Raw genomic sequence first — 15,413 nt, 5'->3', positions numbered from 1 at the left:
ATATTATGGGGCTAAAATAGGTTGTCCTTGGAGGTGCTTGGAAAGATAAAGATGAGGGAGTTGGGTTCTATTATTGCCATATTGCTCTATGTATTGAACTGTTCATTTCAGTTTATCAATCACCAATGTATCATGTTGACTCCAAATCAATTGATTATTTTTTTTTACTTTCATTTCCTTTTTTCCTAGTGGAAATGGACTGCCGTACTTTTTTTTTTTCTAATTAGGACGATAGCCGCACCTTTAAATGTTTCACCTTACAAATTTGAAGCTTAGGACTTTCTGTCTTGTTCTATGTCTTCCTACACTAAGTGTACTTTCTGTTTGGGTGGCCCGTTTGTTTACATTTCAATCCCAGCTTGTGCCTTAATGATGTCATGCCGAGACCTCCCTAATGATGGATGTTGCTACTGCGTGACGAGGCCGCCGGGTGACCGTTATTGATCCGGGTCACGGGGTTCCTTCTCCTCCAGACTCCTGAACTCGTCGGGTCAACCAAACGAAGAGGTAGGCCATTGATTATATCCACCACATTATGCGTGGTTCACAGCCTGAGTAAAGTAGTGAACGCGTTATCTCAAAGAGATGTTCTTGTTGTTGAATCTGAATTATTCAACTCCTTTGTTTGAGATCTTTATCACGTCCCAAGGCATAATGCTTCATAATAATTCAACGTGCCAGAGCAACTCATTCGTATCACGTGAAATAAAAAACTGGCTGCAGAAATCTGAAAACTAGTGACCTCAATACAAGGTCTACTTAATTTTCTGGAGCTTTTCCACTCTGAACCATGGCCAGCATCAGCTGTTCAGTTGCCATGGATATTGTTGAAGTCGCATTTTTCACTGTTTTATAATGTTCTTGTCAAGGCAGGCTTTAGATGGAAAACTGCAAGGAAATGAGTAGAGGTCATCACAGTATTTGAAAAGCCCACACCTGGTGCATAATACAGACTCTCCTTCACGGCGGTATTTATGTTCAGGCGTAAGTGCTGCCGTTGGTAACACCATGCACAAGTGGCCTTAACTTCATTAGTTTCCCGCTTCTCTCTCACACTGTCCCTATCAAGTACTGTGCAGTTGCTATGGTAACCCTCGTTTCTCGCCTCTCTCAGACCTCACAACGCAGCCCCAATAAACCGTATAAATGATGAAAAGTTGTTTCCCTCCTTAAACAGATTTATAAGCTGCAAATAATTCTCCTCCCATACGTCGTTATGCTGGGGTTGATTGCGCGGAGGCTGCTGCGTACTTGCATATTTTAAACAGCAATAGCGCTGGGCAGCGGTGTGAGCACGGCTGAAAAATGGATGTTTTCTTTTTTTTTTTTTTTTCCCCCATATGAGGATTAGTATCAGTGATTAGTTTATAATCCCTGTGTTTTGATCATTAAAAGAGCAGTTGGATAATTTATGCGACCTCCCCGGTAAACCCACCGCAGCCCATGCATCTTCTCTCTCAACAAATAGGATGGTTAATGGATTGTAGCATTACTCACAGTACGCCAATGACTGGCATTATGAATCACATAATGTAATGGCTTTATATCAAGAGCTGATGTGATCACTCTTCTCTCCGATGGTAATTTATTTGGGATACTTGTTACATTGGCAGGAACAACAGGTGGAAACCATCTAAGGAGCATCTTTGTTGATGTGTAATGATGAATCGAATACACTTGTCCTCTCCTGCCTGTGAAGCCATGCCAATATTTTGAAGCCAGCTGGTAGGCGAGCACCAACTGATGGAATCTCTGTTCTCCATTATCATACATTAATGGAATCCCACTGTCAGATCATATCTGCGTCACCCCGGGCCACCCAGCGATCCGTGGGCAAGTGTCACCACCTTGACTTATCGGCTCGGTGAGGGGAAGACATGTTTTCTTTTTTTTAAATGAGAAGGAAGACACACAGGCTGTGGTCTTATAAACAAATGTAGGAAAATATCAAGCGATACAGAACATTGGTCGCTACTTCATTCATGACAGGAGAGGTGGAAGTAGAGTAAACATGGTGCACTGTCAATTTTATTGATATACAGGCCTGTAAATAACCTTTTTTCATGAATAGCATTCAAGAAAAGAGTTCTTCACCACAGTATATCAGGAGTGCAAGGGCCATTACCTGCTCTGTACCACAAACTTTATGCAGATCTATCCTTCGCTCTCGAGTTCATCTATCAACACCATCCAGCAACAAACGAGTGAAGAGAAACAGTCCACAGCAGATGTTGAAGAAGTATACAGAAAGACATCATTTTATAAACATAACCCCCCCCCCCCTTTACAATAAATATTTCAATATACTAAATCTACCAACAAAAAAACAATCTCTAAAACCATACCTAGGATACCTCGAGTATTTACCTGGAATATAAATGAATTCATGTGGATATCATAGACTGTATGAAGATGGACAATGGAACAACTCCTCAAACGTGTAGCCAAAGCAAGTAGAGCTCCCCCTGGTGACTGTTTGCAGTATAGGCCCTAAGCTCCACCTCCTCTACGTTAGTCGAAGGGATAAAATAAAACACTAAACTACACATAAAATATACATTTTTTCAAGGATGGTTAATGTCATTTTAGGTACTTAATATAATGCTGATGCATGTTTAAGTGTCCACTTTTTTGATAGGTTTTTACAAGTTGCCATGCCAACAGTTCTGCGAAATGAGTTAGAAAAAATAAATGTGTACAGTGTATAATCCAACATTTCTTTGTAACTGGTGGAGGTAGGGCAGAACGCAGTAATAATTAAACAAAAATGCAAGTGAGTCTGCGCAAGACTTGAAACTCACAAGATGGCTCCACCCGTATCTCCGGGAAACTAGCGTTTGGCTAATGCAAGGAAGTGGGAACGCGTTGTCCATATTTATATACAGTCTATGCTGGATATGGGCAAATAACAACACTGAATAATGTAGTGCATGTTCATAGTTTGTGGCCTTACCTGTACACCATCACACTTTTATGAACCTAGCTCTATATGGCAATTTATATAATGAAATACCTCAGATTGAACGGCAAAAAAAATGGGGAAAAGAAAAACATCAATAATAACTTACAGTGATTATAGGTGACCGTGAATATTATTTATAATTCACTTAGAGAACAGGGACTCAACATCAAGAAGTACCTTTGGATGTCTGGCCATGTCTGGTAGAAAAGCTCCAACGTTCGTGCGTTTGGCTATGAGAGACCGCTCAACAATAGAAGATGCTTGAAAAAATAGAGACACGTAGCACTTCATCTCGTCAAATCTTTGATATCTAAGGCCTCAGGTATTTCATAAAAATGCAGTATCCAATTCCAGATTTTTCATCTGCGTTGTTCACACTCATGCCTGAGACGTGTGCTGCTGCCTAATGTTTGAGAGATGCATCTGTGTGTTCTCTGCTTGTATAGATCAGAAGCTGTGACAATAGTGCACTATAAAACAGTCCTAAATATCCTTAGATAAGAAATTTTGCAATCACAGAAAGGTCTAACTAAGCTACCTCACAGTTATGGATCTGTGGAATGTTACTTTGTTCCTTAGTTGCACAAATGCCAAGGCAGGATTCAAAAAGATTTTGGTCCGTCTTCTCCAGCATGTTACTAAGTCTCGATTCTTCAGAAAATATTTTGCAGCAGTACAAGTACAAGTAAAGCCACTGTATCTCAAGAGCTGTTCACATTATCAGAACATGAGCATTACTGTGTGATGCATGAACATTGTACGTTAATCCCTGAAAGAACACCACCATTATCATTACCACCATGGTGCCTCTCAATGCACAGCCTTCCCTTCTCTCCCTCTCGCCCCACCTTCCACTCCAAGCATTTCTCAATCTGAGAAATTAAAAATATAATTTTATCTGTCGAGGGTAAAGTCTTTACTTTGTGTGGATGTCCTCGTGTCGGATGATCTTGTAGGTAACCCAGTAGAAGACGTTGAAGATGAGGAAAGCCAGAGGAAATGCGGCCCTGGAGATCGTGTCTATCCTCTTGGCTCTGTCCACAAACTTTTTCTTCATAGTATCGACGTCCTTAGGGACTGATGGTGGAGGGTTCGGGGCCGGAGCAGCGTTCTTAACAGCTGAGCCGTCCTTTGTTGGCAGACACTGACTCATGTTGTAGCCAGCTAAATTAAAGCGGCCTTCACGCATATCATCATCCTGAAAAAAAAAAAAAAAAATGCGCACATCTGGTTCAGCTAGACTGTAGTTTACATGTTATGTTTTACTCATTAATGGCCACGGGCTTGTGTTTCTGCAGCGAGCGATGAACATTAATAATGAGATATTAAAAATACATAACGAAAATAAATCACATAAATAACATATAGACTGCTGCACCACAGACGACTGCTTTAGGAGATGAATCTTAACTCAGGCAAAACAAAAATAATGGTACGCTCCTTCGGTGCACTTCTTCGTTTGTAGATGCTGTCAGGAGTTAGGCTGATGGGTATTTCGGTGGTTTTGCATTTATTACTATTACGATTCAGTGCACGCAACATCTATTGCATCAGTGCCCTCTTTGTAAGACGGATCCCTGCTCTGTTGCACCTGAGGTTTCCTCCTTTTTTATCCTGTTAAGTTAAATGGTCCAAATCAAGGGCTTAAAATGCCACCCCCAAGGATTCTCTGTTAAATAAATGTCACCAATAGTCTAGGACCCACTGGTGAAAGTGAGCAATATTTATACATTTGTCGTTGGCTATTATGCACCAGGTGTCTCTGGTGATATTCTCGGAAAAAAAGTGCTGTATTAGGTTAGTGTTAAAATCTGCTTTTGTCTTCTGATGGGTTCAGAGACTGTTGCTAATGAAAACCAAACATTTTATACCTCGGCAGCTTAACTGTTGATGCGTTTAACTGATCAAATTGTCTTTATTAAAATGGCAGTTGTTTGTTTTGCCGCTCCTAAATGTCTGTGACCTGTGCTATCAGAATATAATTATTCCTTTATTGGCCTCTCATGGGGAAGTTCTTTCTCTCCATTCGTGAAACTGGGAGCAGTGGGCGGCCATTTGGGTAGCGCCCAGGGTGCAATTTGGGATTCATTCAGTCAAGGCGCCTCCGCCATGGATACGTTGAGAAGCGAGCCTGATAATAGAAGCTGTTTCTCTAACCACTACACCGCGTGCCCCCCAACTCTCCTGGTATGAATGGGATTATTAGACCACTGTTTTATAACAAGTGTCAAATAAACCAGGTCTACAATCCCTAGGTTTACCACTTGAAGGATTGCTATAGTTTTTTCAATATACAAGCCGTTGCGTCAGTTTGAGGCTATACATATAAAACAGACTTCATCCAGGTTGATAATGAATCTTTGCACATAATAGATAGAGTTCTACTATTGTGGTGGCCATCAACGCGATACATCGTACCTCAGTGTTTAAATGTTTACTGAAGAAGTCAAAGGTTTCTTGTAACTGGAGTCATTATGATTCATCCTCAGTGCAGCAGGAATGTTTTGCCAAAATTTATGGAAATCAGTCCAATGGAACCAATATACACAGCCTGGCCAAAACAAACAAAACAAAAAACATCGCCACCAAAACAAAGGTCACACACTTGTATATTTCACTGGACCTTTAACTTCGATTACAGCAGCATTCTCTGTGGCATTGTTTTGGTAAGCTTCTGCAATGTCATTCTTTGGCCTCATAAAGTTGCTAAACCGAGACCTGAGCAACTTCAGCAACCCCACATCATAGCACTGCCCCCACAGGCTTGAACAGTAGACACTAGACATGATGGGAGCATCACTTCATCTACTTCTCTTCTTACCCTGATTCCCCAACACTCTGGAACAGGGTAAATCTGGACTCATTAGACCACATGACCTTCTCCCATTGCTCTAGAGTCCAATCTTTATGCTCCCTAGCAAATTGAACCCTTTTTTTGGGGTTTGATTTTTTTCCGACCACATTCTGACCACACACCATCCCTCCGGTTTTTAATAATGCATTGGACAGTTCTTAACCCAATTTTGCTTTTTCTCACAATCTCCTTAGATGTTTTCGCTGCTTGATGCATGCCTATGATTTGACCCTTCTCAAACAGACTAACATTTCCATGACCATGGGATATGTCTTTCCACATGGTTGTTTAAGAAATGAGAAGTTAGTCATTGCTTCAGTTGGAGTTAAATAACTTTTTCCTAGCTGAAAGACAATCACCCATGCAGTAATTATCCAATAGGAGACTCTTACCTATTTGCTTAGTTAAATGCAGGTGGGAACTTTTTTTTGGCCAGACAGTGTATTTTAAGGAGTAGATCTAGCTGGTCAACTTTGCCATCCCCAGAAAAGTTTTACAGGTCCAGCAAAAAAAGTTTGACATCCAAAAAAACACCTTAAAGCCTACCTTGTGGCTCCTCCTTTGTCTTCTCCTCAGACGAAGGAACTCTTTCTGTTGCCTGGAGACAAAATTAACCCCAGCATATTCTAGCAATGCAGCAAATACAAAGAGCAGACACACAGCCATCCAGATATCAATGGCTTTCACGTAAGAGACCTGGGAGAGAAAGCAGATTTCCTTTGTTAGATCCTCCAAGGTGACAGCATTAGATAACACCAAATCCAGTTTGAATTTGACTTCAAATATCTGCATTTTTGTCCTTCCATTTCTTTAATAGGTTTGATTATTTGCTCTGACGTGAGCATCTTTGTTTCCCGGCTTTAATTTTGCTCATTACATCAGTTAACTGTGACTTCTAGATGACTGTAATTATAGATAATGTTTGCCAACAAGTGCATCAGAGCTGCCAGTGATGTCAGTGATTGCACAGTCGTAAACAATGGCTGCCCTAATTACCAACACAAGGAGAACTGAAGTATTAGTTGTGTAGCTTTAGCACAGTTCTTGACCTGTTCATTTTGAGAAAGTAAGGATGAAGTTGAAAGCCTCATCAGTGTGACCTCGTCGTGACAGCTGATTAGCATGTGGCAAAAACAAGTCGGCTTTCCGAGCGCACTTACGGCATATTGAGTTATTGTTTTCGTGAACCGAAGGCTGCTCCTTAAATATTTATCAGTATGCGTGTCTTTCATGTGAGCGTCTCTGACGCGGCCGCGGCCTTTGGCGCTCGTGTGCAGACTGATGCGCCGAGAGTGATTGATCATCAGGATCCGACTCTCGCCGCGTCTGCAGCACCCTTCACTATAATGTGTGCATGGCAATTTTCCCTGATTGAAAATAAGCTACCACACACCAACGCGGCATCTCTAATGTACACATACTTTAGATCAGAGCATCTCGTTGTCATCTAGCTGTGACAAAAAATGCTGAATAGCACGTATCAGGTCGCTCGGTTCTGCTTTTAATGTGAAAAAAATATGACGTCCTCTGATGTATCGCCGGGGGTTTTCACATAATAGATATTTGATAAACTGTTCTCACGCTACAATCAACAATGAATAATTTTTTCTTCTTTAGACCGAATCTGTGTTTGGCATAAATCTGTCCATTGTTGAGGTACCGCTGCCTGAGTCTCGTGTTAAGGGACTGACTTATGAAAGAAATCTAATTCATCCATTTGTTACCCATCTCTTAGGACTTTAGGCCCCTGTAGCTCCATATATGGCACATCACAGACATTTCATCAAACTACAGTTATAGCAGAAGTCTCTTATGAAGAACTTATTCCAATACCTTAATGACAGATGTGACAAGTTTTGTGTCTGTCTCTTGTGCAAAATGTGTGTGTGTGCATCAAAGCAATCCAATTCATCTTGATGGACTTTGAAGATTTTAAGAAGATTATTAAGGCAAGTTTCTCTCATCCAAGTTTGGATATGTTTAATGGAACTAGTGATGATAATATGAAATCTAGATGGAGCATGTGTTGGACAACAGTCATGCACTAAAATGCCCTCCTTTGATCAATTTTCAATAACATTTGTTCTTAAATTTCTTAGGCAAAGCGTATTATATGTTGCTATCACATATGTTTGATATTCACATCGTTTTGGCTTTAACTTTGATCACTGTGCCGTAGTAGTTTTGCATAGTTTTGTTTGAACGTAAGACTGCATTGGCTTTCATAGACCCTAACCCTAACCCTTTGCATGCTCTTAACGGCAAAGACCCTTAGAGGTTTACCTTTGGAAGAGAAGCTCTGGAGCCGGAGCTTTGGGTGGTCATGGTAAGCACAGTGGTGATGCCCAGCGCCACTCTGGCAGGAGCAGCATCCATGTTGATCCAAAAAGACACCCACGAGAGGATGACAATCAGGAGGGAGGGAATGTACATCTGGATCAGGTAGTAGCCCATCTGGCGCTCCAGGTGGAAGTTGACTTCGATGCAGGTGAATTTACCTGTTTAACCGTTGAACCGGGAGAAACGTTAGCATGTTAGCATGAAATATTAACGGCACTCGTGCGTGTCTGCGTTTGTTCCTTCTCTGACCGGTGTTGTAGTGTTTGGTGCAGTAGCCCAGTTCCTTCTCCTCCCTCATAATGAACTGAGGCAGGGTGAGTCCGTCCGACACCTGCACCGCTCCGTTCTCCAGCCACTCGAAGACCAAGTCGTTCATGGTGTAGCCGACTAGAGACAGAAAGAGAGCGTATGGATTTAGGTGTACAGCAGATACTCATTACAGAAAGTGCAGCGGCGGGAATGAGAAAATCAGTTCTTACAACTTTCCAGTTGCATCGTACAAGTTTGGACATCCATGGGAAAGTTCTTCAAATCCATTGGGCATGACAGAATGAGAGTCAACCTATAAAAAGCAACAGAGACACCCATGAACATATGATTATCTTTTTTAGAAGTAAATATATTTGTTAAACCTTGAACTAGCTGGTCGGCATGTGAATCGAAAACAATTAGCTTGAAAAATTAAATTACAGTTGCCACTTTCTTTTTGGTAATCTTTGTATTAGGTGCTTCATTTCTTCTGTGTGATAACCTCCAACATATCTTGTAGGATTCCCTTCAGCAGGCACCCTATCACACTTTCATTACTACAACTTATTGTTTCTGTGGTACGTCGCGGCTCCCAGTCTGCGCACTCTTGTCATTTCTCCCATGAATGGAGAGTGCTGCTAACCACCTTCCATTTCTCCCCCTCAACCCTCTCTACTTCTACACCTGAGCACCGCTCAGCCTGGAGCTGTTCCCTAAATGGACTCAAAATTGATCTGCCTTACATCGCATCGTTGCAGCAAAAAATTGAATGCTGTGTGTGATTGAAGTTGTATTGAAATGAAATACAAGGTATTTTCATATCTTGTACCTTTACCTTGCTCAAAAGTCGGGCCGATGGGCCTTTAAATTCTCATCAGTCCTGAGTGAGTTGGATGTTTCGGAGTCTATTTTCGGAGGCAATTTCTTCTTCTTTTTTTTATTGCATATGAAATCTGAACACGAACATGAAGATTTTTTTTTTTTTTTTTTTTTTTGTTTCCATCTTTGCTTTATTCTCTCAGCCCCTGAGGTTAGTGCATCCTCTAGAAATCAGTGTTCCTCTATTGAAAGTCTACATCACACACAGGATTCTGCAGTAGTTCAGTAAATGGCACCATTTCAAAGGAGTGATCATAATGAGATAAAAGCTATTTAAAACTATGCTTTGGATTGACAGTCTTTGATGTTTGCAAGGAAATGGAAAAAATGCAATGAGCGAACGTGTCCTGGGGTAATCTATGCATCAGGGCTTTTCTGCAGCATCGTCTTGCACTCAGCTCAGATTTCTTCCTCGGCTACAATCCCAAATGCTGCTAACTGCGTCTGCAGCTGGCAATTGCTATTGACCTATATACTTATTGTTTCTCAATTACTAATTTGTTCTGGGGAAATTCACTGAGGAATCACTCGATTAATAGATTATTGGGACGTTTCTGATTAATTTGCTGATCGACCGGCCGTCTGAAGGTCCAGCGCTGCACCTGATGCTGTAGAGGACAGTCCCATCCTTGAAGATCCGCAGCAGCTTGTTGTCCGTGGTGACGTCGTGGAAGTTGGCTCCCTTCTCGTTGGCGAAGAAGAGGTCAGGCTTCCATATGGAGTCCAGCATGGAGGGGTCCAGGTCGAGGGAGGAATCCGGGTATTTGCTGTACGCCAGCCGTGGGTCATTCCACTTCTGCCGCAGGAAGATGTTTACTCTGTAATCCTGCGGAGATAACAGACGGCTTTGCATATTTGGTAGCGCGGTGATTCGTGCAAAGAGAATGCATGCTGATGATGGAAACGCCAGTCACTGGTGTCAGTTTTTAACATTACATAAGCCTCCTTTTGATGAGGTAAGTAATCATTCTTGTAATACACACACACAAGCAATACCATGGCTAAAATAATAAAAGTAAAGACATTAAATGAGGACTATTCCTTATTTTTAATTTTAGCTATACACAGGCATATTAGGATGTTGCATGCACATAATATAGTTGAAGATATGTAGGTAGTCTACACACCAGTTTAAAAAGTAGCTAATATTATTTCCTTAACTATAAAATTAAAATGTAGTTAAGACATAAATGCACATACAGTAACAGTTCATTTAAAAACTCCTCTGTACAAAATCTTTTCCAGTAGCACTCCTAACATCAATAATGATATATGACAAATAATAGAATGGGTGATGGTGGAAAAATTATTTTGGAAATCTTCAGCAACTATCATCCAGCAGTAATATCATCACAGTGTTAAGAATCTGAAATATCATTCGTGTCTTCAGTTTTGATGATTACATATAGTTACGAACTGCATTTGCAAAACATTAACCTCAATAAGTTTATATCAGAATCATGTGAAAGCCGTCGTAGGAGCTAAATACAGATACGGAGCTTGATGAGGAACACAGTGACAGTGCAGTTAGTAGTGAACTGAGTGTCACAAATCTCATTTGCTCAGCGTAATTGATATGTCATGATGATGAGAGGCCCTTATGTTGTTTGACATTTCATCAGCATATTGGCGGTTCCAAATATTTGCATGCTTGTCTAATACTGTGTAATTCTCTGGCAATCTTACACGTTCCCACTCCTGCGCAAATGAACGTTCCCCATTTATTAGCTAAATAGTTATTATCACTCATTATGAATCCTTTGATCCTGATTAGTTTCAATGCAGCCTCGCAGGTTTTATGTTATTAACCCTTTTGGCGGTCGGATGCCTTGTTGTACAGCTTGTTTGAAAGGCCCAACCTCTCCCCACCTCTCGCCAATTATTGCCTACACTTAAGTATTTGTTGCGTGAATTATTAAACCTGGTCGAGCGTGTGTACAAAGAGCACCATGGGAGCGAGCAGGAACCAATCGGGTTGGATAGCCCGCCAATAAACTCCTTGATGGTTAAAAGAAAAAAAAAAAAAAAACTAAATCTTTTTCATGAGTTGGAAGATGGATACCATGGATAAAGAAAAATCGACTAGGCTGGGTAAAAACAGGATGACTCAGTCTTAACTCCAGAGGAGGGGTCGGGGCTGTGGAACATGTCCAAGCACAACACTCAACTCACCATTGTAGTTTCTGCTATAGAACCAAAGCTGTTGATAAATATGTTGCAGGTAACATTAACTGGTGGACCTGCAGGTTGAGGGATAGATAACACATTGACACAGTTTGAAGGGTAATAACTGACCGAAATGACAGAGGAACTCACCATAGTTGTCTCTGTGACAGAGCCGAAACTGTTGATAAAAATATTGCATGTAACGTTTACGGGGGGACCTGTGAAATGGAATGACAATGACATGACAGGAAAGAGGCTTAAAGCAGACAAATCATCACGGTCTGAAGAGGGGAAGATGTTTTGTTTTGTTTTCTTTTATCAGGAAATGCTGGTCTCTCTGGTTCACACACGTCTTAAGAGAGTTTAAGGAGAGGATGGTGACACGGCGCATCCTTCATCAAACCAAAGACAGCAAAACATGCATGTCACTTTCCTAAATGCCACTGAAAAATGCGAATCAAATCAAACTAAATACATAAATCAGTACTGACGTCAGGGTGTCAGCTTGATGATATAATTATGTAATGATGTCTCGTGGTGCAAGTGATGCAAACGGTGCAAATCTTTGGAGGTTGAGTCGTGCATGCGTGCACACAGACACACACACACACAGAAAGGCATGCACACACACAAACAGAGGTGAATAATCAATGTCTTGATCAGCAGAGATCTCATTACCAATTAGTTATTTAATAGTTTCAGCTTTGGAAATGTGAACATTTTCTCAACCTGATGTGGTGGTAAGATATATTTCTGTTAACCAATTCCTAATCAGTTAATAAAATAATCTATAATGGACTAGCATCAAATGCTTTTCTCTCCAACACTGTGAGTAAAGCATACCCAGCATGCTCTAATGAATAGTGTCTTTTTTTTTTTTTTCCATCCATAGAGCTGCTTGAAGTGAAAGCTCTTTCGAAACCCTGGCAGGTTATGTGCCATTTAAAGCCACTGCTTCCCTGTCTGGTAAGTGAAGTTGTAAACCCTTCCCGGTGCCCTTCCCATGTGTTTTCCTCATCTATATTTCATGGTGTTAATATTTGCTTCGGTTTCTCGTCAGGTAGCTACATTTAACAGCAGAAGCAGAAAAAAAAGCCGCCGTGTACCTCGTCACACCGAGCTCAGCAAGTAAATCTGGGTCAGTCTTCAGAAATACAGTTCAACACTCTTCAAAGTATAACTAGCGGGTTCACAACCATAATCATCTGATTACATCACAGTGGGTTCGTGCTTAAGCGTTTTGTTTTGTAGCCTTGTGTGTGTTGAAGGCAGTGGGCTTCATAGTCTATTGTGCAGGTGCCCTCAAAATATAAATGTAACCAGCAACATTTTTTTATTTATTTATTTAAAAAAAAAAAGGCTTTACAGCTTTTATAATCCTCCTCTTATTAACAAGGAACAAGTCATTATCCTTCCTTTGAAAATACGAGCCGGCGTCAAACAGGCTCCTCTCATGTTCAGCAATCTTCCTTTTCTCCCCAATGGAGAGAAAAGATCTGGGACGCGTGTTTGTGGATCCCTCTGATCAATCCCTGCGCTGTAGCCTATACTGTCTGGCTGCTTTCCCCTAAAGCCACTAAACCCCAGCCCACCTGACCCCGCCTGGAGTGGGCCCGATCCCCAGCGTGCCAGCCTCCTCTCGCTCAGTTCCGTTCCAGTGACAGATGCCTTGTCTATACTCAGCATCACAGCAACGACAACAGAGGAAGTCAGTAGCCTGCAGCCTTGCCACAGGGGCACCATCCATCATTTGGCCTGTCATGGTGGCATCCCTGTCTGCTGGGAGAGCCAATCTGAGTTTGATATTTACAAGATCGCCTCATCTAGCCTGCTTTTAAACAATTATTTGGAGACGATTGAGTTTTCGGTCTTGGAAATGGTGTCACAAAATGAAAACAAGAGCACAATGTTATGATGAGGGGTTAGTTCATGATTTAATTCAAGTCAGGACAATTATGTTACTGTTAATGGAAGTGATTGATTGTTCTTATCAAAGGGCAACAGATAACACTTAGTGGATCTCTTGATAAGTAGAGGGGGAAAAAACTTTGCTGTGTGCACAGTGGGTGCTTTCTAAATGTTTATACTGTGATATCTGGGAAGTGAAGTGTGCCTAGATTTCTAAAAGGCAAAGACAAACAAACCTTTAAAATTCGGTCTTATTCGTGCGTCATACCCGGACGTGCGACCCATGAGCGAGTCCAGAAAGTCTGACGGAGACATGTTAGAGGATGATCTGGTATCGTACTCCTTGGCATCCACAACTCTGGTGAGGGGAGGAAAAAAATCGCTTCATCAGACAGAAGTCAGAGCTCAGAACCAGGAGGTAAACCTTATCTGTCGCGCGGCAGCTGCCCGGGAGTTAAACTAGAAAATGCGTTAACGCGCACGACGTCGTGGGCATCTAAAAAAAGATTATTCTTTTTATAATGCGAGGCTTCTGCACAGATACCCCAGCCCGATGTTGCTTTTTATGGCAATTTTGCAAAAATGCTGTATTAATACCACAAGAGTATATATAATAATAGCAATGGTACATGCATAAATGTCACGAAGTCGTGTAGACAATCATGTCGCCTATATTTAGAAAAAAACAAGGAACATTTTAGTCAGAAAAAAACTGACAGCTGAGATCAACAAAGAGTTGTAAATAAACATCAAGTTTAGTAAATTCTAATCAGTCACTTGGGCAACTGCCAACTTTGTGCAGGAAAACTGCGCTACTTCCTTTATATAAATATATACAGATATGTTTTTTTCGCAGAATTAAAAAGAGAGAAAAAAATGAAATATGTCCGCTGAATAAATGTTCCTACCTGAAGTTGCTGGTCTCCATGAAACATGTAAACAAAGCTGCCAAAACCTTAATGAAGGAGCGCTTCATTCCTGGTGGTTTCCCCATGTGCTCACTTTTCTATTTCTTCCATATGTTTACATTAGTCAGACACATAATCCAAATAGGGGGAACGCTTTCTTCCTGACCAAGTCGTGGGCGTTTGGGTGTTCTTTTGTCACACAGAAATACAGGAGACATTCCTCAACGCAGCCACGGATCATAGTTTAGTTTTCATGAAACTCTGACTCCCAAAACCAGATGTCTCGAAGCGGAGGTGCGAGGAAACATGAGTCCTGTGGTCAGACGCCGAGAAGGTAAAACTCCGAGGCGCATCGGCTGGATGGTCAGCGCTGGCGTTGGCTGGGGTATAACGAGCTCTCTGTGTGAAGAACAACCCTCTGGCCTGTGTTGTTACTTAGGAAGTGAAATCTCGCTCAGGTGGAGGACAGTCAAGGAATGGAGGAGGAACGCCTTTTCTCGTTTCAGCACTTGGACAGCTCCCGGTTCCGTTGCGCGCAAGCGCAAGGCTTAAAAGTGGTGGACGTGAGTTGGTTTTTAATAAGTCCGCTAAACGAGGGGGGTAATCACCAGAAAGACATAAAAAAAAAAAAAAAAAAAAAAAAAACACACAGTCACCAGAGTCTGTTGCATGACGACTGTTTGAAATGACAGCTTTTGTTTCAGTAGACAGGCTTGATGGGGAATCTCCCAGTGCGCGCAGCTGCGCAACAGGATTAACAGGTTTGGGGATTTTTTTTTCTTTCTTTTTTTTCATGTTTTCTATAAGTGAAATTAGGTATAATGTGGATCGTAATATAACAATAATATAAATAGTCATTCTGTGTTGGCTTGCATCCTTCTATTCCTGAGCATAATTTTCAGGAATGAGATTCAGCTGAAATTTATGCTGTGGGTGTCTAACATCAGATTCACTGGGTTACACCATCCTTTGGCGTATTTGTAAGCAATATGCTATTTCTGTCCCTTTCCATGTGTGTTTGGAGCAACCTACATCCTCGCCGATATGAAAAGTGTAAACAAAGGACGCACAAGCGAAAACGCCGCTGGGAGAGTATTTGGTACCCCGGTTGCCCTGGAAACAGATTTCAGAAGCACATCGCTGGAAA

The 15,413-nt window shown here is 41.4% G+C and overlaps 1 protein-coding gene across 3 annotated transcripts; it reads right to left on the bottom strand.

Moving 5' to 3' along the window:
- Positions 1 to 2,001: 2,001 nt before the first annotated feature.
- Positions 2,002 to 14,871, bottom strand: glra2 (glycine receptor, alpha 2). 3 transcript variants are annotated; one of them, XM_047601761.1, is made up of 9 exons: positions 14,267 to 14,871; positions 13,595 to 13,716; positions 11,457 to 11,668; positions 9,887 to 10,110; positions 8,636 to 8,718; positions 8,406 to 8,543; positions 8,100 to 8,314; positions 6,363 to 6,512; positions 2,002 to 4,160 (listed from the first exon to the last, which is right to left on the bottom strand). In XM_047601761.1, exons 1-9 carry the CDS (start codon positions 14,350 to 14,352, stop codon positions 3,879 to 3,881), a joined length of 1,512 nt encoding a protein of 503 aa, XP_047457717.1. In that variant the 5' UTR covers positions 14,353 to 14,871; the 3' UTR covers positions 2,002 to 3,878. The 3 variants fall into 3 exon arrangements, with proteins under 3 accessions (XP_047457717.1, XP_047457719.1, XP_047457718.1); XM_047601763.1 differs by having other exon boundaries at positions 11,601 to 11,668; positions 14,267 to 14,869; XM_047601762.1 differs by having other exon boundaries at positions 11,457 to 11,524; positions 14,267 to 14,868.
- Positions 14,872 to 15,413: the final 542 nt, after the last annotated feature.

This window comes from Mugil cephalus, chromosome 12 (assembly GCF_022458985.1).
Source record: "Mugil cephalus isolate CIBA_MC_2020 chromosome 12, CIBA_Mcephalus_1.1, whole genome shotgun sequence".
Lineage (NCBI taxonomy): Eukaryota > Metazoa > Chordata > Actinopteri > Mugiliformes > Mugilidae > Mugil > Mugil cephalus.
The sequence above is the reverse complement of the archived record's forward strand: the minus strand, read 5'-3'. Positions and strand labels throughout refer to the sequence as shown.

Coding starts and splice junctions, on each gene's coding strand:
- glra2 (XM_047601761.1), bottom strand. CDS start 14,352: ATGGGGAAACCACCAGGAATGAAGCGCTCCTTCATTAAGGTTTTGGCA. Junction 13,717..14,266: donor ATGGAGACCAGCAACTTCAG/GTAGGAACATTT, acceptor TCCCCTCACCAG/AGTTGTGGATGCCAAGGAGT. Junction 4,161..6,362: donor GACAAAGGAGGAGCCACAAG/GTAGGCTTTAAG, acceptor TTTTTTTTTCAG/GATGATGATATGCGTGAAGG.